General features: G+C 56.5%; 2 protein-coding genes across 6 annotated transcripts; both read right to left on the reverse strand.

Moving 5' to 3' along the window:
* Window positions 1-1,949: 1,949 nt before the first annotated feature.
* Window positions 1,950-11,121, reverse strand: ZNF775 (zinc finger protein 775). Of its 3 annotated transcripts, none has more exons than XM_058681445.1 (2): window positions 10,998-11,121; window positions 1,950-3,616 (listed from the first exon to the last, which is right to left on the reverse strand). In XM_058681445.1, exon 2 carries the CDS (start codon window positions 3,544-3,546, stop codon window positions 1,984-1,986), a length of 1,563 nt encoding a protein of 520 aa, XP_058537428.1. In that variant the 5' UTR covers window positions 3,547-3,616; window positions 10,998-11,121; the 3' UTR covers window positions 1,950-1,983. The 3 variants fall into 3 exon arrangements, with proteins under 3 accessions (XP_058537428.1, XP_058537429.1, XP_058537430.1); XM_058681446.1 differs by lacking the exon at window positions 10,998-11,121 and adding an exon at window positions 8,608-9,009; XM_058681447.1 differs by lacking the exon at window positions 10,998-11,121 and adding an exon at window positions 7,069-7,271.
* A 2,488-nt stretch (window positions 11,122-13,609) lies between these two features.
* On the reverse strand, window positions 13,610-18,764 carry REPIN1 (replication initiator 1). 3 transcript variants are annotated; one of them, XM_058681440.1, is made up of 3 exons: window positions 18,348-18,763; window positions 17,486-17,671; window positions 13,610-16,339 (listed from the first exon to the last, which is right to left on the reverse strand). In XM_058681440.1, exons 2-3 carry the CDS (start codon window positions 17,628-17,630, stop codon window positions 14,613-14,615), a joined length of 1,872 nt encoding a protein of 623 aa, XP_058537423.1. In that variant the 5' UTR covers window positions 17,631-17,671; window positions 18,348-18,763; the 3' UTR covers window positions 13,610-14,612. The 3 variants fall into 3 exon arrangements, with proteins under 3 accessions (XP_058537423.1, XP_004594488.2, XP_058537424.1); XM_004594431.2 differs by having other exon boundaries at window positions 13,610-16,342; window positions 18,348-18,760; XM_058681441.1 differs by lacking the exon at window positions 17,486-17,671 and having other exon boundaries at window positions 13,610-16,342; window positions 18,348-18,764.
* Between the last annotated feature and the right edge of the window lie 1,713 nt (window positions 18,765-20,477).

Here is a 20,477-nt window from a genome sequence, read left to right on the forward strand (position 1 = left end):
TCAGGTGACTTTCCAGGAAGGGCTTTGCACTCCTTGAGGGCAGGAACTGTGTCTCACCCACTGCAGCATGCCCAGAAGTGGAGCACCTCCCCCAGTGTGCAGTGGGCTTGTGTGATGAGCCAGTGGTTTGTACTCCTCATCTCACCAGTGGGCATACACCCAAGTCCCCCGGTGACCTCTAGCACCTACTGGCGAGGGAGCAGGTCAGCTAAGAAAAGGGAACAGGCATTCTCCTGAATTTGCTTGGAGGCATTGGCAGTGGCAACATGAGGCTCTGTTCATCTCCAGTCCCACTAAGGCTGCTCTTGAGTGATTTGGACATTAAGCACAGGCCAGATATGGAATGTCACATGTTCTCTTGCGAAGATCCTCCTGCAGGTTTTAACTCAGTAGCTCCCTGTGCCATCCAGGTGCCGGGTTCTACAGGGAGCCAGGGTTTCTGTGGGTCCATCTTGCAGGCACGGATTTCCTACCCAGGAAGGATGGGTCGTTCTCAGACACCTTCCTGCAGTAGTTGACTTTGCTCAAATTGGCTTCAGGATTTGCTAAATGGCAACGAGGAGGAAGCAGGAGGCCCTTGGGTACAGTAGGCTTTGATGAGATTAGAGTATCGCTGGGTGAGAGGTGGGAGTGTAGGAAAACCAGATCTGGAAGGAGGGCTGACCAGGAGCCGGGCCGAGCACAGCGGCTCCCAGAGGGAGGAAGCACTTCTCTACACTGCAAAGGAGTCAGGCTCCGGGGAGGCGGGAAGGGGCTCTTCATCCTTCTCCCAGGCCACGCTTGGGTTCTGCTTTCTTACTACCTACCTATCCAACCCTTGCACCCCAACACCCACTCCCACCCGCTCTGACCCCCTCCTCTCCTTTGGGAAGATACCAGAAAATATCACAGCCTAGGCCCGAGTCCTGGTTTCTTTGGGGTCAGTACCAAGGCTTCAGGCAACACTGCTGGGACAGCAGGAGGGTGACCTCTGGAGGACTAGGTGCTTGTGGGAAGTGACACTGAGTTTACCTGGAGTGGCACAAAGAGCACACGTCCACACACACACACACACACACACACACACACACACCCCATCTGGCAAGAGCTGAGAATAAGGAGTGGTTGTGCATGTGGCCAAAGCCCTCTGCCCTGGTCCTGGGGCAGAGATCACTAAAAGTGCACACACACACACACACACACACACACACCGGCTTCACAAGGATGGACACACAGAAAGGAGGAGACCAAGTGAAGTATGTGATCCTTCGTTTTCCTCTTCTGCAACACATGGGCTGAGAAATGGCCAAGTCAGTCCATCCTGCTAGCCCTCTCCAGGCTGCCACAGTACACCTGGCTTCCTCCTCAGTAACCAAACCTCAGGCAAGACCACCCTGCCTGGCTGTGTTCCAGCCCTGACCATCAGACTGCACAGTGGTGCTGGGGTCAGGCCGACCATACACAGCACCCTGAGCAGTGGGGCAGTCGGGGTTGGGGAAGAATCAGCATACCATTCATTCCCCATTTCTTGAATGGCAAGTAAGTGCTGGCACTGTCCTTGGTGCTGGAAACAGGCTTGCCCCCTTTCCAGCCACAATCTCTATAGTCTCCCATGTGGTCTCCCTGGACATCCTGTATGCCAAGTATGCGAGCTGCTGCTGCTACAGCTGGCCAATCCACACTTGGACTAGTTCACACCAGGAGTCCCACTAGAGTTCCCAGCAACTCCCTCCCTCAGAGCCCAAGGTCCAGGATCACCTCTAAGAGGGTAGTGGACAGCCCCTCAAGGTAACCTTCACACTCAGGGTGAGGACAGCTGGCCTCACCGTCTCCCCGCAGCTCTCAGCACCCCTTCAGCTGCTGCTGGAATTCTGTTTTCAGAACCTCAGTCTTGAGCACACCACCTTTTGAGAGAGTCCCACCCGGGAGAGCTGGGCCATGCTCACACACACAAATAAGTCCCTCCCACACACACCAGCGAGGGTCAGCCCGGGTCCCGGTACGCTACAGCGCCTCCTCCTGGGCTCCGCGGTGAACACGCTGGTGCTTGAGCAGGTGCTGCTTTTGGCTGAAGCCGCGGCCGCAGGCGGTGCACCTGTAGGGCCGCTCCCCCGTGTGGTTGCGTTGATGCCGCGTCAGGTTGGGCTTCTGGCTGAAGCGGCGGCCGCATTCGGGGCACGGATAAGGCCGCTCGCCCGTGTGGATGCGCTGGTGGATCGTCAGCGCCGACCACCACGAGAAGCTCTTGCCACATTCATTGCAGATGAACTGGCGGGGTTCGCTGGTCCCTCGGCCCCAGGACCCTTCTGCAACTCCCAGGACTCCCTGTGGCCGCTGAGGGCTGTGCGGTGGTGCAGCCACGCCCTGCGGATCCTCAGCTTTGGGCTCCAGCATTGGCTCTGCACCTGTCACCTCAGGCCCCGGGCACAGCGGCTTGGCAGCAGCAGCATGAGCACGTAGGTGGGCGCGTAGTGCGGTTCGGTTGGGGCAGCTCTTCCCGCAGCTGGGACAAGATGATGCCTGGGCACCGGGCATGTGTGTGCGCTCGTGCTTGAGCAGGTGCTGCTTCTGGCGGAAGCTGCGGCTGCAGTGCAGGCACTGGTGCGGCCGCTCGCCCGTGTGGTTGCGCAGGTGCCGCGTCAGGTTGGGCTTCTGGCTGAAGCGGCGGCCGCACTCAGGGCACGCATAGGGCCTCTCGCCCGTGTGGATGCGCTGGTGGATGTTCAGCGATGACCACCACGTGAAGCTCTTGCCGCACTCATTACAGATGAACTGGCGCTGCTCACCGGGACCTGACAGGCCTGGAACTGCAGTCCGTGTCCCTTCATGGCCCCACCAACGCTGGCATAGCCCCAGCCAGGCCCACTCGGGTCGTCCCCGGGGAAGTCCCCGCTGCAGGCGACAGGCCCGGTGTGCCACTGCATCCTGGAGCAGCTCGTGCAGACTAGTGTGCGCGCCCTGGCGGTCCCGGGCATGCGCGCGCTGATGGATGCGGAGACCCACCTGGTGGCGGAAGCAGCGCGCGCACTCGGGGCACGAGTGGGTGGTGGGCTGGGAATGCGTCTTCTGATGCTTGAGCAGGTGCTGCTTCTGGCTGAAGCGCCTCTCGCACTCCGGGCAGCAGAAGGGCCTCTCGCCTGTGTGGTGTCGCTGGTGGCGCAACAGGTTTGGCTTTTGGCTGAAGCGCTTGCCGCACTTGCCGCAGAGGTAGGGCTGCTCACCTGTGTGGGTGCGCTGGTGAATCTTCAGGGACGACCACCAGCTGAACCGTTTTCCGCAGTCCAGGCACACAAAGTGATCCTCGCCGGCAGAGTGTGCGGGGCTCAGGGTCCCGGGGGTGGCAGGAACTCGGCCTGCCAGTCCTGCCTCCTGCTCAGTGTGAGGGGTCCACCTTGGACTGCCAGTCTCCTCCTGCGTCCCCAAGGCTCGAGGCTTCCCCATGGTCTCGCATGGCGAGAGGCCCCGCCGCTGCTGCTGGAAAATGTTTTCCTTGTCTCTCTCTGACAGCACGGCCTGCGACGCCAGCGTCTGCAGCAGCCACTCGGGCTTCTCTTGCTTGATCTTCATCACCAACCCGTGGAGAGGGCACTCCTGCTGGCGGGATTGAAGGGATGACAGGCCAAGGGCTCACGGAGAGCTGGAGAGGTGAAGACAAAACAAAAGAGAAGGATGCAGAGGGAAAGCAGGGGAGAGGGAATGGAGAGTGAGGTTGGGAAGCGAGGCAAGGGGCAAAATCCAAAACAAGAAAGATGAGTGAATCACTCCACTGCAAAGGGCAGGGGTCCCCGAAGCACTGGCTGCACGCTTTCTCTAGCCTGAGGCCCAGGAGATGCAGGGAAGATTGAAGAAAACAAGCTAGGGAAATCTCCTCAACCAGAGAACAAGGAGAAAATGGCCAAGTTCATAGCATCCCTATGGATCCCATTTCTAAAGGGATGGAGGTGCTGGGAGCTTGCCGAGCAAATGGAACGCCCAGGTCTCCTCCAATAAAGATGTCCAGATGTTGGATCACTGCCACAACACTGGCTGCTTGGTGAACTTGCACGTGCACGATCCAGAACAATGCACAGCAGCCCGAAGATGCTGGCCACCCTCAGAGATGATGCGGATGACAGCAGGGCCGGATGCAGGGAGCCAAAAGAACCTTCGCTCCATCTGTGTTATTTGAATCTGTGAGAACACTGACATTTTGTAATCTAAAAGTCCTTTAGATTTATGAAAGACATGAAGGCAAAAAAGCCTCTCGTCTCTAACCTAGCGGCCTTTAGTTCTAAGGCCAAAAAATCTAGTCGCCTTTGTTATGTCTAACCATCACAGGGGTGGGGAGGTCGTGGGACAGGCCTGTAAGGCGCCAGTTCTTCTGCTGATCAGTGTGCTCCGGAAGTGAGCCTCCAGGGGCTTGGTCATAAGAAATGGTATTTTAAATATGTATTTTTTTTATTTGGAAGGTGGGATGTTATAGAGAAAGAAGACGAAACAGAGGGATCTTCTTCCACCCACTGATTCATTCCTAGTGGCTACAACAGCCAGAGCTGAGCCAATCTGAAGCCAGGAGCTTCCTCCAGTTCTCCTACATGGCTGCAGGGGCTCAAGGCTTTGGACCATTATCTGCTGTTTGCCCAGGCCATAAGCAGGGAGCTGGATGGGAGCTAGAGCCGCTGCGACACATATGGGACGCCAGTGCCATAGTGGGGAGAATTAGCTTGCTGTGCCACTGCATTGACCCAGAAATTATTTTACTAAGAGGAAACATTTGAACATAGAAGTGCTGACTTAAGCTACAGAGTGGCAGAGCTTGAACACTCAAGTCCTGATGATATGTCCTTAACTGAAATGTAGGCCAACAGAAGTATCAGTGGCACTGTGTGTCCAACAAGGCAGTCAGGTAGCTCATCTAGAACATACTTGACAGCAAGGGCATCACTGGTCCAGAGTGACGGGGTATCCTACGGTGCCTCAGCATCCCAGGACTCCTATCTTTGCCTGGCTGAATTTGCTCAGGGCATGAACCAAGTAGTTGCCCTCTGACAAAAAGATGACCCTTGGGTTCTCTCCAGTCCATGTGGTGAAGGATGAATGGCAATCAGGTACATGCCCCAGTTGAGTGGCAGTAAGGACAGTCACTCAGGATGCTGGGTAACCATCACCATCGTCTATTTCAGGAAGTGTGTGTCACCCTCTGAAACTTTGTACCCATGGAGCGGCAGTGCCGACTTGGCACCTTTTTATTTTGTCTGCACCATCCCATGTGTGATGACTGCATAGCAGCATCACAGTATCTGGACTTCTTTCCAAGGTCAGACCAGGGCTGAATATCGCAGTCTGGAGGGGATGAGCCCTGGACAGGCTCATGGCCAAGTCCCCGAGCACCTCAGTGTCAGGCCACTTGCCCAGGAGATATGGAAATTGACTGCTGTACTTCATCACACCTGCCCTGAGGTGTTAGCTGCTAAGGACTGTCACCCTTAGGGACCCCAGAAGCTGCAGCAGCCAGAAGTGAAGATGCAGTAACAGCACTTGCTGTGCCCTGCTCTCCTACCCCATGCTGGTTTTCCAGATTTCATTAACAGCAGCCCCCCATACTCCCTGTGTACCACTTAGAGGACACCTCAGTTTCCATGCTCTGTGTGTGTCTGTGTGTTCACCTCCCGCAGAACTAACAGAATGGACTCTGTCATTTTTTTTAAAGCCCCATAGCTTCTGACTTTGCTCCACTCTTTCACATTTTGACAAGACCTTCCAAAATCCGGGACCTCTGCCTGCATATCGATACGCTAAAAGGTACTGATTGAGGGCAGTGAATTCACCTTGGCCATGGGGAGGACAAGGGCAGGCAGGCCTGGGAGGAAGAGGCCCCTTCTCCACCTCCCTCTCTCCTATGCTGTTACCAGCCAGGTGGCTCTGCACCCCTGGGAGCCTCCCGAGGTGTCAGCAGGGGCTATGTCCCAGATCTGCTGTCTGTGGGTGGGATGGGAGGACATGAATTGGTCTGTGGGAGGTGTCAGGAGCCGTGTGCTATAGCCACACTGAAGCCATTTTGAATATAGAACTACAGGCCAGTGGAAAACCCCCGGTTGGCTAGATGCTTGGGAAAGAGGTTATGAAACTAATCACACATCTAGTTTCAATTGTTTCTAGCAACTGTTTCAGAATGTGATTTATGCTGTACCTGCCAACATCTTGTTACTTGTTACCTACACTATTGTTGATATGGTGGTTGCTCAAGAACAATCGGTCTGGAGACCATGGCTTGTGTCCCAGTTTCTCCTTCCCTCCCAGAGCCTTAGTTACTGAAGAATATAAAAATCCTCAATCGAAAATAATTAAGTGTCAGCTTGATCAGACATACTGTCTTGCTGTCCATTGTTTGTGTCTCTTGTCCCTTCATTCTCTCCTAGGTTGACTGCGACCCCGTTGACTGTCCTGCTGGACGGGACATGGGAGAAGAACAAAAACCAGGATGTGAACTCCTCTTATCTTAAACTCTACACTCCCTGCTTTTCACAAAGCATTTTAGATCCATGAGTTCGGCTGAAATGTGCAGGATTTTTAATCGCATATGTACCTGGCAGGTCAAATAGGTATAATTCTCAATTTAGGAAGGAGAAACTAGGCCAGAGAGGACTCCTGGAGAGGTACATGAATGGTAGAACTGGACAAAAACCCAGCAGCCCCTTCTTCTAGACACCCCTGCCAGGGTACTGCAGAGCTGTCCACCTGTATGATGGATGTATACAGCCAAGCCCAGCCCTTGACCTACGTGGAGACTTAGCTTCCCCCCCTCCACCTTTTTTTAATGCCCTAGTCTTCAGGCCTAGAACATGGCAGGTGACAGACTATGCTTTGCCCTGCCTCACCCCCTTGCCATTTCCACCTGCCTGACCTCCTTGCTGCTTCTGCTTAAATAGCTCCTTCTCAGTGTAGCCTTCTACACAGGCACAGACCTAATGCCACCCTAAGCCTTTCTGCTGCCTGACATGGCTTCTGCTTGTCTATTTATTCCTCACCAACACATGAACAGGAAACGTTCATGCTCGCTGCTGAATGTACTAGACTGAGGACATTGCTTGGCCTGAAGAGGGCACTTACCAAATGTGCTGCCAGCCACTGGGCTGCCACTCTGGGAGGGGCTCATGGTGGCTTCTCAGCTCACTGTATCCATGCTGGCGGCACAGGGGGTCTGCGCTCATGGTGCCCGCGCTGGCAGCCCTGGGGGTCTGTGCTCACGGACCACACTGGTGGCACTAGGGGTCTGTTTTCACCTGCATGCACCCATGATGCAGCAAGAACCTGTGGCCACCCACTGTTCATCCCTCACACTGCCAGGAGCCCATGTCCTCTTCCAGGCACCCAGTTCTGTGACCACCCCTTTCCCCAGGGACCCACATGGCACCCAGGCAACCCTCTTCCTGTCCCAGGGCCCCTTCCACAATCTACTCTGGGGATAGGTACTCACACGAGGAATCTGCGCTTAAGAGGTAGGGAGGCTGTGGACTGGGAAATAGAAGTCTACCAACGAAATAAAATAAAACAAGAGCCATCCCCCCTCACTCTTAAGGTCCCTTACATTTAGCCTAGGAATGTGTGTGTGCAGCGGCTTACCTGCTCTGTACAGGGCAAGCTGCTCCATCTGTGCATTGCCTGCGGGAAGGGTCACATCACAGTATCTCCATACATACTCAGGGGAGAAAAGGGGAAAACCTGTTTTCTTTACCTTTGGCTTGTGGGACAACCTTCTCCAGGTTGGCAAGAGATTTTCTTTGGGATTCTTTTCCTGACAATCCCAAGCCTCCTCCTGTGGCTGCTCACAGACCCTAACTGGCTTGGGTTACAGAGAAAATCTGGACAGCAAGAAGATGCGCAGTGTGTGCTGTGAGGGCTGAAGGGCACTGAGCCCTGCCCAATGCTTCCTTCCTCCCAGGCCTCAGGGAAATCACACTCCAACTGGACTTATTGTCCCGCAAGAGAGGGACCCAAAGACTTGGGGTCCAGATGTGGGCCATGAGTAGCAGGCAAGAACAGAGGGATGGGCTCAAGTTATACCCCACAATTGGAAGCCCTTATGCCAAATGGAAGAGGGCTCTGTTTCACCTGCTTGGCCTTCCAAGCAGTGACCTCAGGTGACAGCAGGGCCCCATTCTGGGTGACTGATACTGGCGTCCTCTTCCCTGTTGTCTTGGCCCTTCTGTCCCCAACAGCACCAGGGCTCAAGGGAGGGCTGCCCTGTCCTCTTCCACGGAGGAGTACAAGTGGGAGTAAAGCAGAGGGGACACAGAGGACAGGAATGGGGGTGCTAGGCCACATCTCTGGAGACCCTCCTCCACCTGTGTGCTGGCAAACAGCACCAGTGGGCCTCCTGCAGCCACTGCCCTGGGAGAGCCACACCAACAAACTCCTCTCCAGCTCACCCATGCCTCCAGGCCCCCACCCTTGAACTTCTTTTCCATTCTGCCCCTCACCTGCTGTGCCACTTAGCCTTCTCTAGCTCACAAGCCTGATACATCCTTCAGCTGACTGGAGGAATACCCAGGAAACAGACTGCCCAGGAAAATGCCCTTGCAGGAAACACAAGCCGGTGGCCTCTGAGAGGCCACTCAGTACATCACACGGGGATGGCCCCAGACTCACCCCCCTTCCCTTCCGCTGCTCAGTAAGTCCTGGGGCAGAGGGCCACTCGCAGGAGATGAGCCTGGAGACATGGTCCTGGTCACCTTCCCTTTGCCACCAGCTGGCTCTGAGCCCAGTCCTCCCCACACTGAGCTGACAGGAAGGCCTCAGCTGAGCCCAGCTGCCATGACAACTGCCCCATCACACAAAGATGGGATTGTGGCCTGCGACAGGTGGCGAGGCCTGGGGGCAGGGGAGGTAACAAAGGAGCTTTGGTTGAAGCAAAGGCTGGAGGGGGCAGGGAGGGGACAGACACAACCAGGGTGAGCAGCAAGGCCATACGCCAGGGCAGGTGGCTCAGGGACCTGTGCAGACCTCCCCTAATCTGCCCAAATGACAGGCCCCTGGAAGAAACTTGAGCCCCAGGTGGTGAAGGAACAAGTGGACATCATCTCTTGTATCCTTTGTCAGAGCAGCAGGACTGCCACAGGCACCGCCCTCCAGCCCTGGTCAAAGGGTCAGCCATCAGGTCCTTGGCAGCTCTCAGTTGTCCACTCACACCAACTACTCTTGCTCTCCTAAGGAGACCCTTCCCCAGACCCCCTGGGCCCTGAATTCCCTCTCAGGTGGTTGCATCCTTGCCAACCACAGCCTCTTCAACTCATCCTCTCCTCACAGGCTTTGACCTAACCCATATCAGGGAGGTCTCCCAGGTTCGTGGAAAATAAAATCAAAACTATTCATTTACTTCAGTGCAAACATTTTGAAATCCATGCATAACCCTATGCTCCCCAGGAACTTTCTAAAGCCCCCTTGCTCATCCGCAGACAGTTCTGCTTTCCCTGTAGGACCCCCACTCACCCAGGCTAGCCCCCAGGGAGCAGGGCAGGATTCTCAAGGAGCCAGTGAGGATGGCCAGGTGTGCACTGCTATGCCAAGAGCACCTCTAGATTTCAGACGGGATGTGTCTCCTCATTTATCTGAGGGATGTCTTAAGGAAAGAGGGATTGGTCAATGACCCTACAATGAGGGCAGATAGCGTGTCACCATCGGCTGAGCTCTGTGCACTGAAACTTGCCATGCATCAGCCATGTCATCTACCGTGTGACATATACATGCAAAAGCTAAACTGACTTAATACCATGGTATCTCTCATTCTTAATTAAAAACAAAACATAGCCCCTAGACTTTCAGATCTGGCTGTACATTTCTTAGCAAGGCCACTCAAAGTTTGGCCCCTGCTCCTTTTGACCCACTGTCCTGCGTTCCCTTTAATATTGGGTTCCTGAACGTGCCACCTGCTGCTCCCAGATCTGCATGCCTAGGACCAGTCTTGAAACACCTCCACCAATCTATGCCCAACCCAGATCAGCTGCCACTTTGCCCACACCTCCATCAGAACATCATCATCATTGACAATATTTTATCTGTCTCATCAAGACTACAGGCACCTTAATACAGCAGTCTCTCCTCCCATGTAGCACAGGCCCTACATATAGCCTAAACCATTAATAAAAATAACCACGAGGGAACCTTTAAATGAATTTCAGTCCAAAACAGTTTAAAGCCTGGAATCATGGAATCTTGGGGTTAAAAGATTATGGTGGACACAGGGACCCAAAGGGAACAGCTGACAGTGGGTACTGGACTGTCACTTGGAATCCAGCCTCGGGGCTCTGACCACACCCATCTCCAGCTGTGGCTCCAACACCCACTCCAGGCTCCATCCTGCCCAAAGGACAGTGTCTCCATACCCCCCACCATAACCTCCACAAAGGAAGAAGTCCCCACCCCACCCCATCCCACCCTACCCCATGACACCAGGCTGCTGTGCCCAGTTCCTGGAGGTGAGAGTTTGGAGACACTCCCTGACAGGCATGCACTTGTAACCTGGATGTCACTTTCCTCCCACTCTTCTTGACCCCAACCCTAGCCCCACTCTTGTAATCACAGTTATTACACACCTGCTATGAGGTATTCTGCAATCAGCTCTGGAGACCCTGTCCAGGAGCTGGTCTCTAGCGGTGGGGTGGAGGGGGCAGCCACAGACGGGGAATCCAAAACAACCGGACAGCTCAAGAGAGGCTGTCCCTCCTATAAACCACCCAGTCCACTCAGTCACCCCTCGGTCCTTGCGCCCTCACTAGTCTCCCTCCTAACCTCGCTTGCACTAGCTTGCAGACCCACCCGGTACAGGTCCCTCACCCTGGTTGGTGTGGGGGAAAGTTTGGAACCCAAAGGACTGGGATCGCGCGGGGACTCAGGGGCCCCTGTCCCCGCCTCGCGGTTCAGTCGGGGTCGGCTGCCAGCAGCGCAGGAGCAGGGCCGGGCGCTGGGCCATGCTTCACACCGCCCCCCTCCCGCCCGAAAAGCAGAGGGACTAGGAGGGAGGGGGCCAGGGAAATAAATACCTTTGACTGTGTGGCTAAGGTTAACGGGAACTGCCACCCCGGGGGCGACTTGGGCACCGGGCACCAACCCTGGCCCGTCGCTGGGGGGCAGGCGGGGCGAGCGTGCACGCTAGATTGGCTGACAGGCCTGGTCGTCCCCAGGGCCGCGCCGCTACTCGATTGGCTGAGGCTCTCAGATGACCTGACCGGCCCTATCGGAGCAGCCCGCGGGGCGGCCCTTTGTTCTCCAGAACCAATAGCCTGGGAGGCGGACTTGCTGACCTTGTCCCCTCGGGGATCTGGGGGGCGCGGGCGCGGTTAACGGGTTCGTGGCCAGGGAGAAGGTTGCGGCCCTGCGTGGGCAGCACACTGGCAGGCCGCCCCTGCCTGCCGAGCCTGAGACCCCAGCGTGCATGCGGCCTGTTTCCTGCATGTTCTTCACACTGTGTGCTTGGGAGCTCACGTTCTGTTCTGCCTAGTGCGTTCAGCGGTTATTCCCCAAGTGCCCACAACATGCTAATTCCTGCAGTCTGCGTACTGTACTGAGATCCCTGCCTATCCTCCAGCGCGCTGTTGGCTTTGATGCCATCTTCTTTCTCACCTTAAAACTGTTTATTCAGTGGCACGATGTACGGCGGGTGTGCAACACGCAGAGATGTGTGTCGCATGTTTGTGCCCACGTGCTGCAGAGGTGGTGTTGCTTTGGTGCGGGGCAAATTCCACTTAGAGTTCTCTCCACTGGAGAGAGTGGGTCCCTCCTCCACCCACCAGGACCCTCCATCCGTTGTGTCTCCAGCTGAGGGGACAGAACCTGGGAAGGCTCAGTTATGGGGGTCCAGTTTCAAGTTCCCTGGGGTGGAAGGGTAACTCATTTCCCAGCTGCTAACTTGGGCCCTGACAAGCCAACGGAGGAAGTGTTTTTGGTCTCAGACACCTCTTATCTCTTCCACATTCCCTTTGCAAGGAAAAAAAAAATTCCTCATGCCTCTGTTTCAAGTGGCATACAGCTAGGTCAACTCCCCTGGGCAGGACTCCCAGGCTACTTAGAAACAGCCCCTAGGACAGGAGGCTGCTTGCTACACACAGAAGCAGGGCCTCTCTTCCCGGCTTCCTACAAACCCTGCTGGGCAGCAGGTGGCCCGCTCTTCCAACGAACCATCGGACAGCAGAGTGAGCGAGCCTTGGCTGGAGGCCCAGCTACTGCTTAGCTTCAGTCCCATAGTGAAACCTCGGGCCAGCTGAAATGCCATTCATGTTGGCTGCAACTTTGCGTACGGTTTTTGCAAAAGAGGCTTTACTATCTCTGAACTTTGACTTATTCCTCCTGTAACATAGTTAATCATTTCCTAGTCACCTATCTGCTCTGCTGCGATTATTACCACTGCATTTGCTTGTACCATCTATAGACACACTTATAAAGCATAAAAGCCTACCAGCTGGTGCTGGGATCACCTCGTTAGCCATCAACTCCTCTGGGGTCTCTTGAGGAACTTTATTTTCTAAAGTGACCTCCAGGAAGCTCCACAGAGGGTTGCAAAATTCATTCCTGCTTCCTGATCTGCTGCTGCCTGCAAAGTGTGAGCCTGGGACAGTCCCCCATCCTCCAGACCTGTTCCCTCCTCCACCCACTGGAAAGACTTCCTCCAGCTAGACCTTCCATGACCAAGTGTCTTCAGGGGGTAGAAAGACGTGCTCTGACTTTCTACTAAGGGAATACAGGGAGGTTACACATGCACATCTGAAAATATGAATATTCCTCAAAGTCTTCATGGTGCAAAGAGAAAGAAGCGCCTGGCTTTTGGCTCCTGAATCAGGATCAGCACAACTCCTCTGGCCATTTGGGGAGTGAAACAGCAGATGGAAGAAGTGTGGGCCCTCTCTCTCTCTTTCTCTGTAAATCTTCCTCTCGAATAAATAAATTAATTTAAAAAAGAGAGAAAAAGAACTTGGGGTCGAGGGGGAGGAAAGAAGACGTTCACATGTAAGATATGATCTGTATTGTTTCCATTTTGAAAAGATATTAGCTACAGAAGAAAACAGCAGCTGAAGATTCTTCCTGAGGGAGGGTTCAGCCCCGATCCTAACCAGATGGCCATGATTTCCAGACACACGCCTGGTCATCTTCCCCTCCCTATATGCCCCTTGGTCCTTCAGAGGGGACACTTGGAGTGAGGGCCTGCCCAAGGCTCTGCCAATCAACTACACAGGGCTTCAAGGGGCCCCTTAATCCCATAAGCCAATATGAAGTTTGGATGCTGTGGGCCTCCATCCTTGGCTGCCCATCAGACCCATACTGTCCTCCTCAGCCCCAGACCACCTCAGGGAGGGATTGGACTTTATTTTTGTAATCCTCTGGTTTCAGTGACAACATCAAACACACAAGTGACACTTTTTAAACAAATGCTGGCATTCACCCAGTAAGCGTGAGGGAGGGAGTGGCCAAGAGCCAGACAAAACTGGATTTGAATCTGCCGCAGGTGAAATGATGGAGACAGAAAAGGAAAAGCTTCCTGACACCTAACCCCAACAGGCACTTGGATGTGTGCATGGCACACCTGTGAGCTCGCCCACCGGCTCCGTCCACCAACCCCACAGCCCCCAGGGAAAGAACACTCCCTGGCCACCAGTTCTAAAACCAAATTTTTATTCTCTAGTTTGAAAAGAGGGATAAATGGTCGATCTGTTTTCTTTCAGAGAACAGAACAAGGCCCGATAGGTAGAAATTATAGGAAAGCAGACTTCATTCATGAAAAGATTTTTCTAAGAATTGGAAACACCCTACAACAGAACCAGGTTCTTAGGATGTGGAGGAACTCCCTGTCACTTGACTGCCCCAGCAGAGGCTGGGCATCCATGGGCCAACAATGCTGAAAAGGAAATTCACCCAGCGTCTTCCCCTGGGCTGACCAGCTCGCACCCCACATCACCCTTGGGGCAGTCCTTCCACAGCACGTTGAGCTTCAGGAGGGGATGTGGTGTTCAGCCAGAAAGCCAGGGAGGCCTGTAATCACTGAGGGATGGTGGGCAGATGGGAGACAAAATGCCCCCCTCCCTAGGGGAGGGAGTGGGTATTGATCTTTGCACAGGAAGAGGATGGACTAACCTAATGAGGCCTGCCCAGGTCGGGGAGCCGAGGCAAGGGTAGGAGATGAGAGGGAAGAGCAGGTTGGCTTCCCCTCGACTGCTGGGGAGAGCCCAGGCATTGCCTCACAGGGCCAGCAGGTTCTCCAAGGCATACTCAGTGTTCCTTTACCTACTTGCAAAAACTGGAGTAATTCCTAGGAGAAGACAGGGGTATTAAGGCGTGAACACTGGGAAGCGGGTGGCGAGGGCTGCCCTCTCTGCGCAGGGAGGATCCCCTGCACCGCAGGGCTCTAAGGGGTAGCCAAGCTGCTATTGCTACTCGCGCAGAGCACAGGCCAGTCAGGCCCCAACTTGAGGCAACACAAGCTGGAGCACCGCGTGCCCTGGCTGCCGGGTGCAGGAAGGAGGCAGGGTGTGGCACTCCCTACCTGCGGCACGCTCACTGGCCTCCTGTCCCCAGAAGGCTGCCCCCAAACCAGCGCTAAGGAAACTACTGTGCCTCTGCTCTCCACCAGACGCTGTGACACCCGCACCTCCGCTGCCTCCGCCCCTTCACACGTCGTGCTTCTTCTGGTGGGCCAGGAGTCTCTCCTCGTCGTCGTAGGTCTGGCCGCAGATGGCGCAGCAGAAGGCGCCATCCCGGATGTGGCTCCTGCGGTGGGTGATGAGGTTGGACTTCTGGCTAAAGCTGCGATCACAGTCGGGGCAGGCGTAGGGCCGCTCCCCGGTGTGGATGCGGCGGTGGGACACCAGGTTGGACTTCTGGCTGAAGGCTTTGCCGCAGTCGGGGCAGACATAGGGCTTCTCGCCGGTGTGGATCCGCCGGTGGGCTGCCAGGTAGGGCTTGTGGCGGAAAGCCTTGCCGCAGTCCGGGCAGACAAAAGGCCGTTCGGGGGCGTGGTCGCGCCGGTGGGCGGCCAGGTGGCTGCCCTGGGAGAAGCGGCGTCCACACTCTTCGCAGGCAAAGGGCCGCTCGCCAGAATGGACCCGGGAGTGCGCCACCAGGTGAGTCTTCTTGCCGAAGTTCTTCCCGCACTCGGTGCAGGTGAAGGGCCGCTCCCCGGTGTGCTGGCGCTGGTGCGCACGCAGGAAACGCTCGAGCCGGAAGCTCCTGCCGCAGTCGTGGCAGCTGTAGAGCGAGGCGGGGGTCTCAGGCTGGTGCTGCGGGGGCTCTGCGAGCGCCTCCCCCACGGACTCCGGGGCTGGCTCCTGAGCTGCCTTCAGAAGAGCCTCCGCAGGCGGCTCTGTCAGGGGCTCCAGGGGCCCAGCTGGAAGCTGGGTGGTTCCAGCACCTGGAGCTGCCTGAGCAGATCCCTCCGACCGCTTGTGGATCTTGCTGTGGGACAGCAGGTTGGGTTTGTGACGGAAGCGGCGGCCGCACTCAGTGCAAGGGTAAGGTTTTTCGCCGGTGTGGATGCGCCGGTGCGAAGTCAAGTAGGGTTTGTTGGTGAAGCGCTTCCCGCATTCTGGGCACTGGTGAGGCCTCTCGCCCGTGTGCACGCGGCGGTGGGCGATCAGGTTGGGCTTGTGGCGAAAGCGCTTGCCACAGCATGCACACTGGAAGGGGCGGTCTACTGCGTCCCCACCGGGTCTGGGGGCGGTCACCGCAGGGCGGCCCCTGGGCCGAGGCCCCAGAGCCTTGGCTGCTGCCTCCTCCAGGGCCTCGGCTACGTGCACACGCTTGTGAGCGACTAGCTGATCCCACTGGGCAAAGCTCCGGCCACAGTTGCCGCATATGAAGGGTCGGACCTCAGGGGCAGGTGGGTGACATCGCCGTAGGTGGGCTCGAAGCTGCTTTCGTCTCCAGAAACGTCTCTCGCATTCGGGACAAGCGAAAGGCCTCTTGGCAGCTGCGTGCGCCTGTAGATGCAGGACCAGGGCTACCCAGCCAGGGAAGCTCTGCCCACAGAGGTGGCAGGCGAAGCCCAAGTGTGGCGTGGCAGCTGCATGGACCTGCCGATGCAGGGCTAAGAATGGGGCGTGGCGGAAGCGGCGGCCACACTCAGGGCAGGGTAGGGGGAGCCGGGCCTGGCACCTGCGGATGTGAAGCCACAGGGCCACCCAACCTGCGAAGTGCCTTCCACAGTGAGCGCAGCGATGGGCCCTGCCTGGGGCTGGACCAGGAGACTGGGCCACCGAGGGGCCTTGTTGCTTCAGTCTGCGGGACTCCTTCTGCAGGTTCTGGGGTGACTCCCGGGAGGTCCCGGAAACGAGCTGGGGCTGGGCTGGGCCAGTGGCCAGGGGGCCCCTATAGCGATGCTCCAGCATGGGTGCTTCCTCTGCTGGGGAAGAGGTGGAAAAGCATGGTCACTCTGGAGCCCTCCGAGCACCCACTTCTCCCCAGAGGAGGGCTACCCACCAGCTACGAACTGGGAGAGGCTTGCCTCCCTCTAGACTGGCCAACAGGTTTCTTCGTACCTCACATAGTGTTTTCACCAAGGGCTTCTGGATAAGATCTCAAAGATGTTTGTCTTAACGTCTTTATTGCTCTGGATACTTCCAGGAGAGGGGGCTCTGACACTTCTTGGAATCCCCCTTACAGCAGCTACCCCTGTGTCAGGCACCAGCCCTGGCTGTTCCAACCCTCCTGGCAGAAGGTGGTCACCTCACTCTCTGGTGCCTGAGACTTTGTCAGAGGGCTTCTGCTGTTGTTCTCAATGTCCTTGCTCTTCCCTCCCGCCCCAGCTGGACCTGCAGCATCTCACAGAATGGGATTTCTATAGCTTTCTGTGCCTGTCCCATCACAGGGGAGGCCTGTTGGCGGCACAAGCCATAGTCACAGGACAGAAGCGAGGCGGGCAAGGGAGAAGGCGAGGGAGCAGCGCTGGGGGCTATTCCCAGCAGTCCTGCCCCAGGTCACCACTGCCCAAGGCCTGCCTGCCTGCCCTCCCCCACCCACCCACACACCCTGAGGACATGGCAAGAAGGAACACTCTCCCTGAACACAAGGAACCCCCACGGTTGCTGCCCTGCTGTGGGAGTGGGGGAGGCAATCTCTGATTTTGCCTCCTTTGGGGTGCTGGGGATGAGTGGGGCAAGAGAAGGCGCAGGACGTAGGGATTGTAATGTGTCCCCTGCCTGGTCCTGCCCCAGCCTTGCCAAGAGCTGCCGAGCTTCGGGGTGTGTGGGGGTGAGGCAGATTCCTACAGGAGCACCTCCTACACAGAGTAAGGGCTGCGCTGGCAGTTAGAGCCCTAGGGGCTCCAGACACATCTCTCCTCACCTTCCTACAGCCCTGGCTCCTCCAGGGCTGCACAGACTGGACTGGTGCCCAGTGCCAGGCTGGGCACACAGGAAGACCCCACCTCTCCCCAGCCCCCAGAGGACGTAAGGAAGGACTCCTTGCCCTCACCACCCCTTGTCTTCTGCCCCCGGGTGTGGGCGCTGGGCAGTGGGTTATGTAAACACAACAAGGGCTACACTACCCTGGAGGCCGCTGGGCTGGCGAGGAGGCTCTGCCCAGCTCTTCCTGGGGAGGCTTCCGCGGCTGCAGCACCGGCTTCGACCCACGCTCTGGGAGCCCCCAGATGTCAGACACAACTGTAGCAGTAGAGACACCCCTACCCCCATGGCAGAGCTCAGACCTCCAGCTGCAGAGAGGTCAGCCTTACCTGTGGGGAGGGGAGAGAAAACACAGGTGAGCTCCTGAGCCCTCCGGGGTGGTCCTCACTGGCCCTGAGCCCTGCCCTCCCGCCCCGCACCACCCCCCAGCCCCGCACCCTGCCTGGCAGTGACCTTAATGGACATTAGGTTTGATAAACAGGGCGCCCCTCCGCCGGTATAGTGCCATCTTTGAGGCACTTCCTCCACCACTGAGGTTGCAGAAGCCACTCTGTTTTTTCCGTGGCCAGGGTCTTCGCTTTTGCCTCCCTCAGTAACTCTGGAATCCCCAACAGGCTCCCTTCCCCCTTCCCCCAAGAATTCCAAGCCTGTTTCCCACGGGGTGGCGGGGACACGCCAGTGTGACCAGGAGGTCTCGGGTAGGAACCCCCAGATGGCATCTTAGGTGGCCAAGGGTGTTTAGAGGCCCACACACCACCACCACCAGCACCGCTTTTGTATTGGTGTGTGTTCTTCATCCACGGTCACGGACACACCGGTCCCACGCACCACCACGCAGCGCACTCCGCCTGTGCGCAGGTGCATTCGCCTCCGCCCGCAGATGCAGCAGCAACCGCCCCCCTTCTGCACGCACATTCGCACACACGGTCACGCGCTCCGCAGGTGGAGCTGCCCCCGCCGGCCCGCCAGGACCCCCGCGCCCCCCCCCCCCCGTCTCCGCCGTACCTCTCCGGCGGGCCGTGCACGGCCGCAGCGCGCGTCCATGGAACCCGCGGGCCGGCCTGCGCGGCCCGCTCCCCACCCCGGGCGCAGCGACAGCCGCAGGTTCGAGTTCACAACTGCCAGGCCCGTCCCCAACCTCCCCCCCGCCGGGTTCCCAGCGCCACGTGACTACAGGAGCTGCCGAGGGTCAGTCGCCCGCTCGGGCAGCCGCGGCCGGGGGCGGGGCATGCCGGGGGGCGAGCCGTGAGGCCAGGCCGGGTGAGCAGGGTCGCCCTCTAACTCCAAATGGCTTCCTGGCTGCAGAATCCGTTACCAAGGTGACCACCCGCCGGGAGTTTCCACTGCAAGTCCCAGCTCAAGTTTCGCGACCCTTTGTCCCTACCGGGGACCTCGTGGCTGGCCCTTGGTCACTGGGTTTAGTCGGTCTTGGTGGTTTTATTAAAGGCTTGGAGCCCGGTGGCGGACTTCAAAGAGGTCGCCTTCCGCCCTCGGAGCGTCGTGCCCCAGGGACTTTCCCAGGCCGCGCCTCCCTGCTGCTGCTGGGTGGCCTTGCAGCCTTGTGGCAGTGGCGCCCTAAGCTCGAATCCTGCACTCCGCCGTGCTCTAGGCGGAGCGTGCAAAGGCCGGCTCCAGGGCCTCTGTTTACAAATTAACAAAGAGCGGAAGTTGCCGGGGCTGCGGGGCGACTGCTGCAGTGGCCGTTGGCACGCTGGGTCATTTCGCTTGGAAATTACCCCCACAGCCTGCCTGGCGTCTGCGGAGGCAGGTGCGAACCTGTGTCCATGACTCACCCACCAGCAGATGGCCTTGGAAAACACTTCTAGGGGTTTCCAGGCTAGTACAATTTCATGTCCTTTCATGCGTTTAACAAAGGCAATTTCTGAATTGTACAATTGTGTGTGTGTGTTTAAAAAAAAACACACCTTTTAAACCTGTTGCATAAATAGAAAACAGTGTACAAATCTCTCCTAGAGATTTTAACTCCCAGAGTCAATTGCATTTAATGTTTTGGTACTTATCCACTGGTGTTTTTCCAGGCACGTTTGCCATCATTGAGATGTATTCAATTTAACACAACATAGCACATTTTCTCCCATGTTAGTAGGTGTCCTCCCGGCTGCAAAAATGCTCAAAATGGTTGTAAGTTCTGTATTTTCCTCTACCCTTATAACGTCGTGTTTTATCACAGAGGCCTGATTTTCAAACTGTAGAAGTCAGAAACATCTAGTCTGCTGAGCCAAAGACAAAAATATATAAATATTAAGTGTTTTCTAAGTTATTTTCTGGGAAGTTTTAGTCCTATCCTGCTTAGAGATCTCATGATTAAAACCTTAACAACACAGTTGTCCTCTTCAAGTGAAGGTGGCTTTTTCCCTCATCTCTTGAATGTCTTCTCTTAGTTAGCTGAGTTATATTTTCACATAATTGAAGTACTGCTGATTTGCATTTGCTGATTCATGAACTCGGTTCCCACTTCCTGCTTTCCTCTTTGTTCATACATACGATGAGAAGTGTTGTCTGGAAGGTACACCTAAGACGTTAGCCACTTGGACCCGGCGGCATGGCCTAGCGGCTGAAGTCCTCGCCTTGAACGCGCTGGAATCCCATATGGGCCGTGGAGGACGGCCCAGTGCTTTGGGACCCTGCACCCGTGTGGGAGACCAGGAGGAGGTTCCTGGCTCCTGGCTTCAGATCAGCACAGCACCGGCCGTTGCGCTCACTTGGGGAGTGAATCAGCAGACGGAAAATCTTCCTGTCTCTCCTCCTCTCTGTATATCTGACTTTGTAATAAAAATAAATAAATCTTTTTTAAGAAAAAGACATTAGGGGCCCGGCGGCGTGGCCTAGCGGCTAAAGTCCTCGCCTTGAAAGCCCCGGGATCCCATATGGGCGCCGGTTCTAATCCCGGCAGCTCCACTTCCCATCCAGCTCCCTGCTTGTGGCCTGGGAAAGCAGTTGAGGACGGCCCAATGCCTTGGGACACTGTACCCGCGTGGGAGACCCGGAAGAGGTTCCAGGTTCCCGGCTTCGGATCGGCGTGCATCGGCCCGTTGCGGCTCACTTGGGGAGTGAATCATCGGACGGAAGATCTTCCTCTCTGTTTCTCCTCTGTGTATATCTGGCTGTAATAAA

The sequence above is a fragment of the Ochotona princeps genome, chromosome 25 (assembly GCF_030435755.1).
Source record: "Ochotona princeps isolate mOchPri1 chromosome 25, mOchPri1.hap1, whole genome shotgun sequence".
Lineage (NCBI taxonomy): Eukaryota > Metazoa > Chordata > Mammalia > Lagomorpha > Ochotonidae > Ochotona > Ochotona princeps.

Excerpts from the sequence above, each read along its gene's own strand:
- REPIN1 (XM_004594431.2), bottom strand. The coding sequence starts at position 17,630 with ATGGGGGTAGGGGTGTCTCTACTGCTACAGTTGTGTCTGACATCTGGG. Across the intron at positions 16,343-17,485 it reads CCAGCCCAGCGGCCTCCAGG|CAGAGGAAGCACCCATGCTG; the intron begins GTAGTGTAGCCC and ends CCTCTTCCCCAG.
- ZNF775 (XM_058681445.1), bottom strand. The coding sequence starts at position 3,546 with ATGAAGATCAAGCAAGAGAAGCCCGAGTGGCTGCTGCAGACGCTGGCG.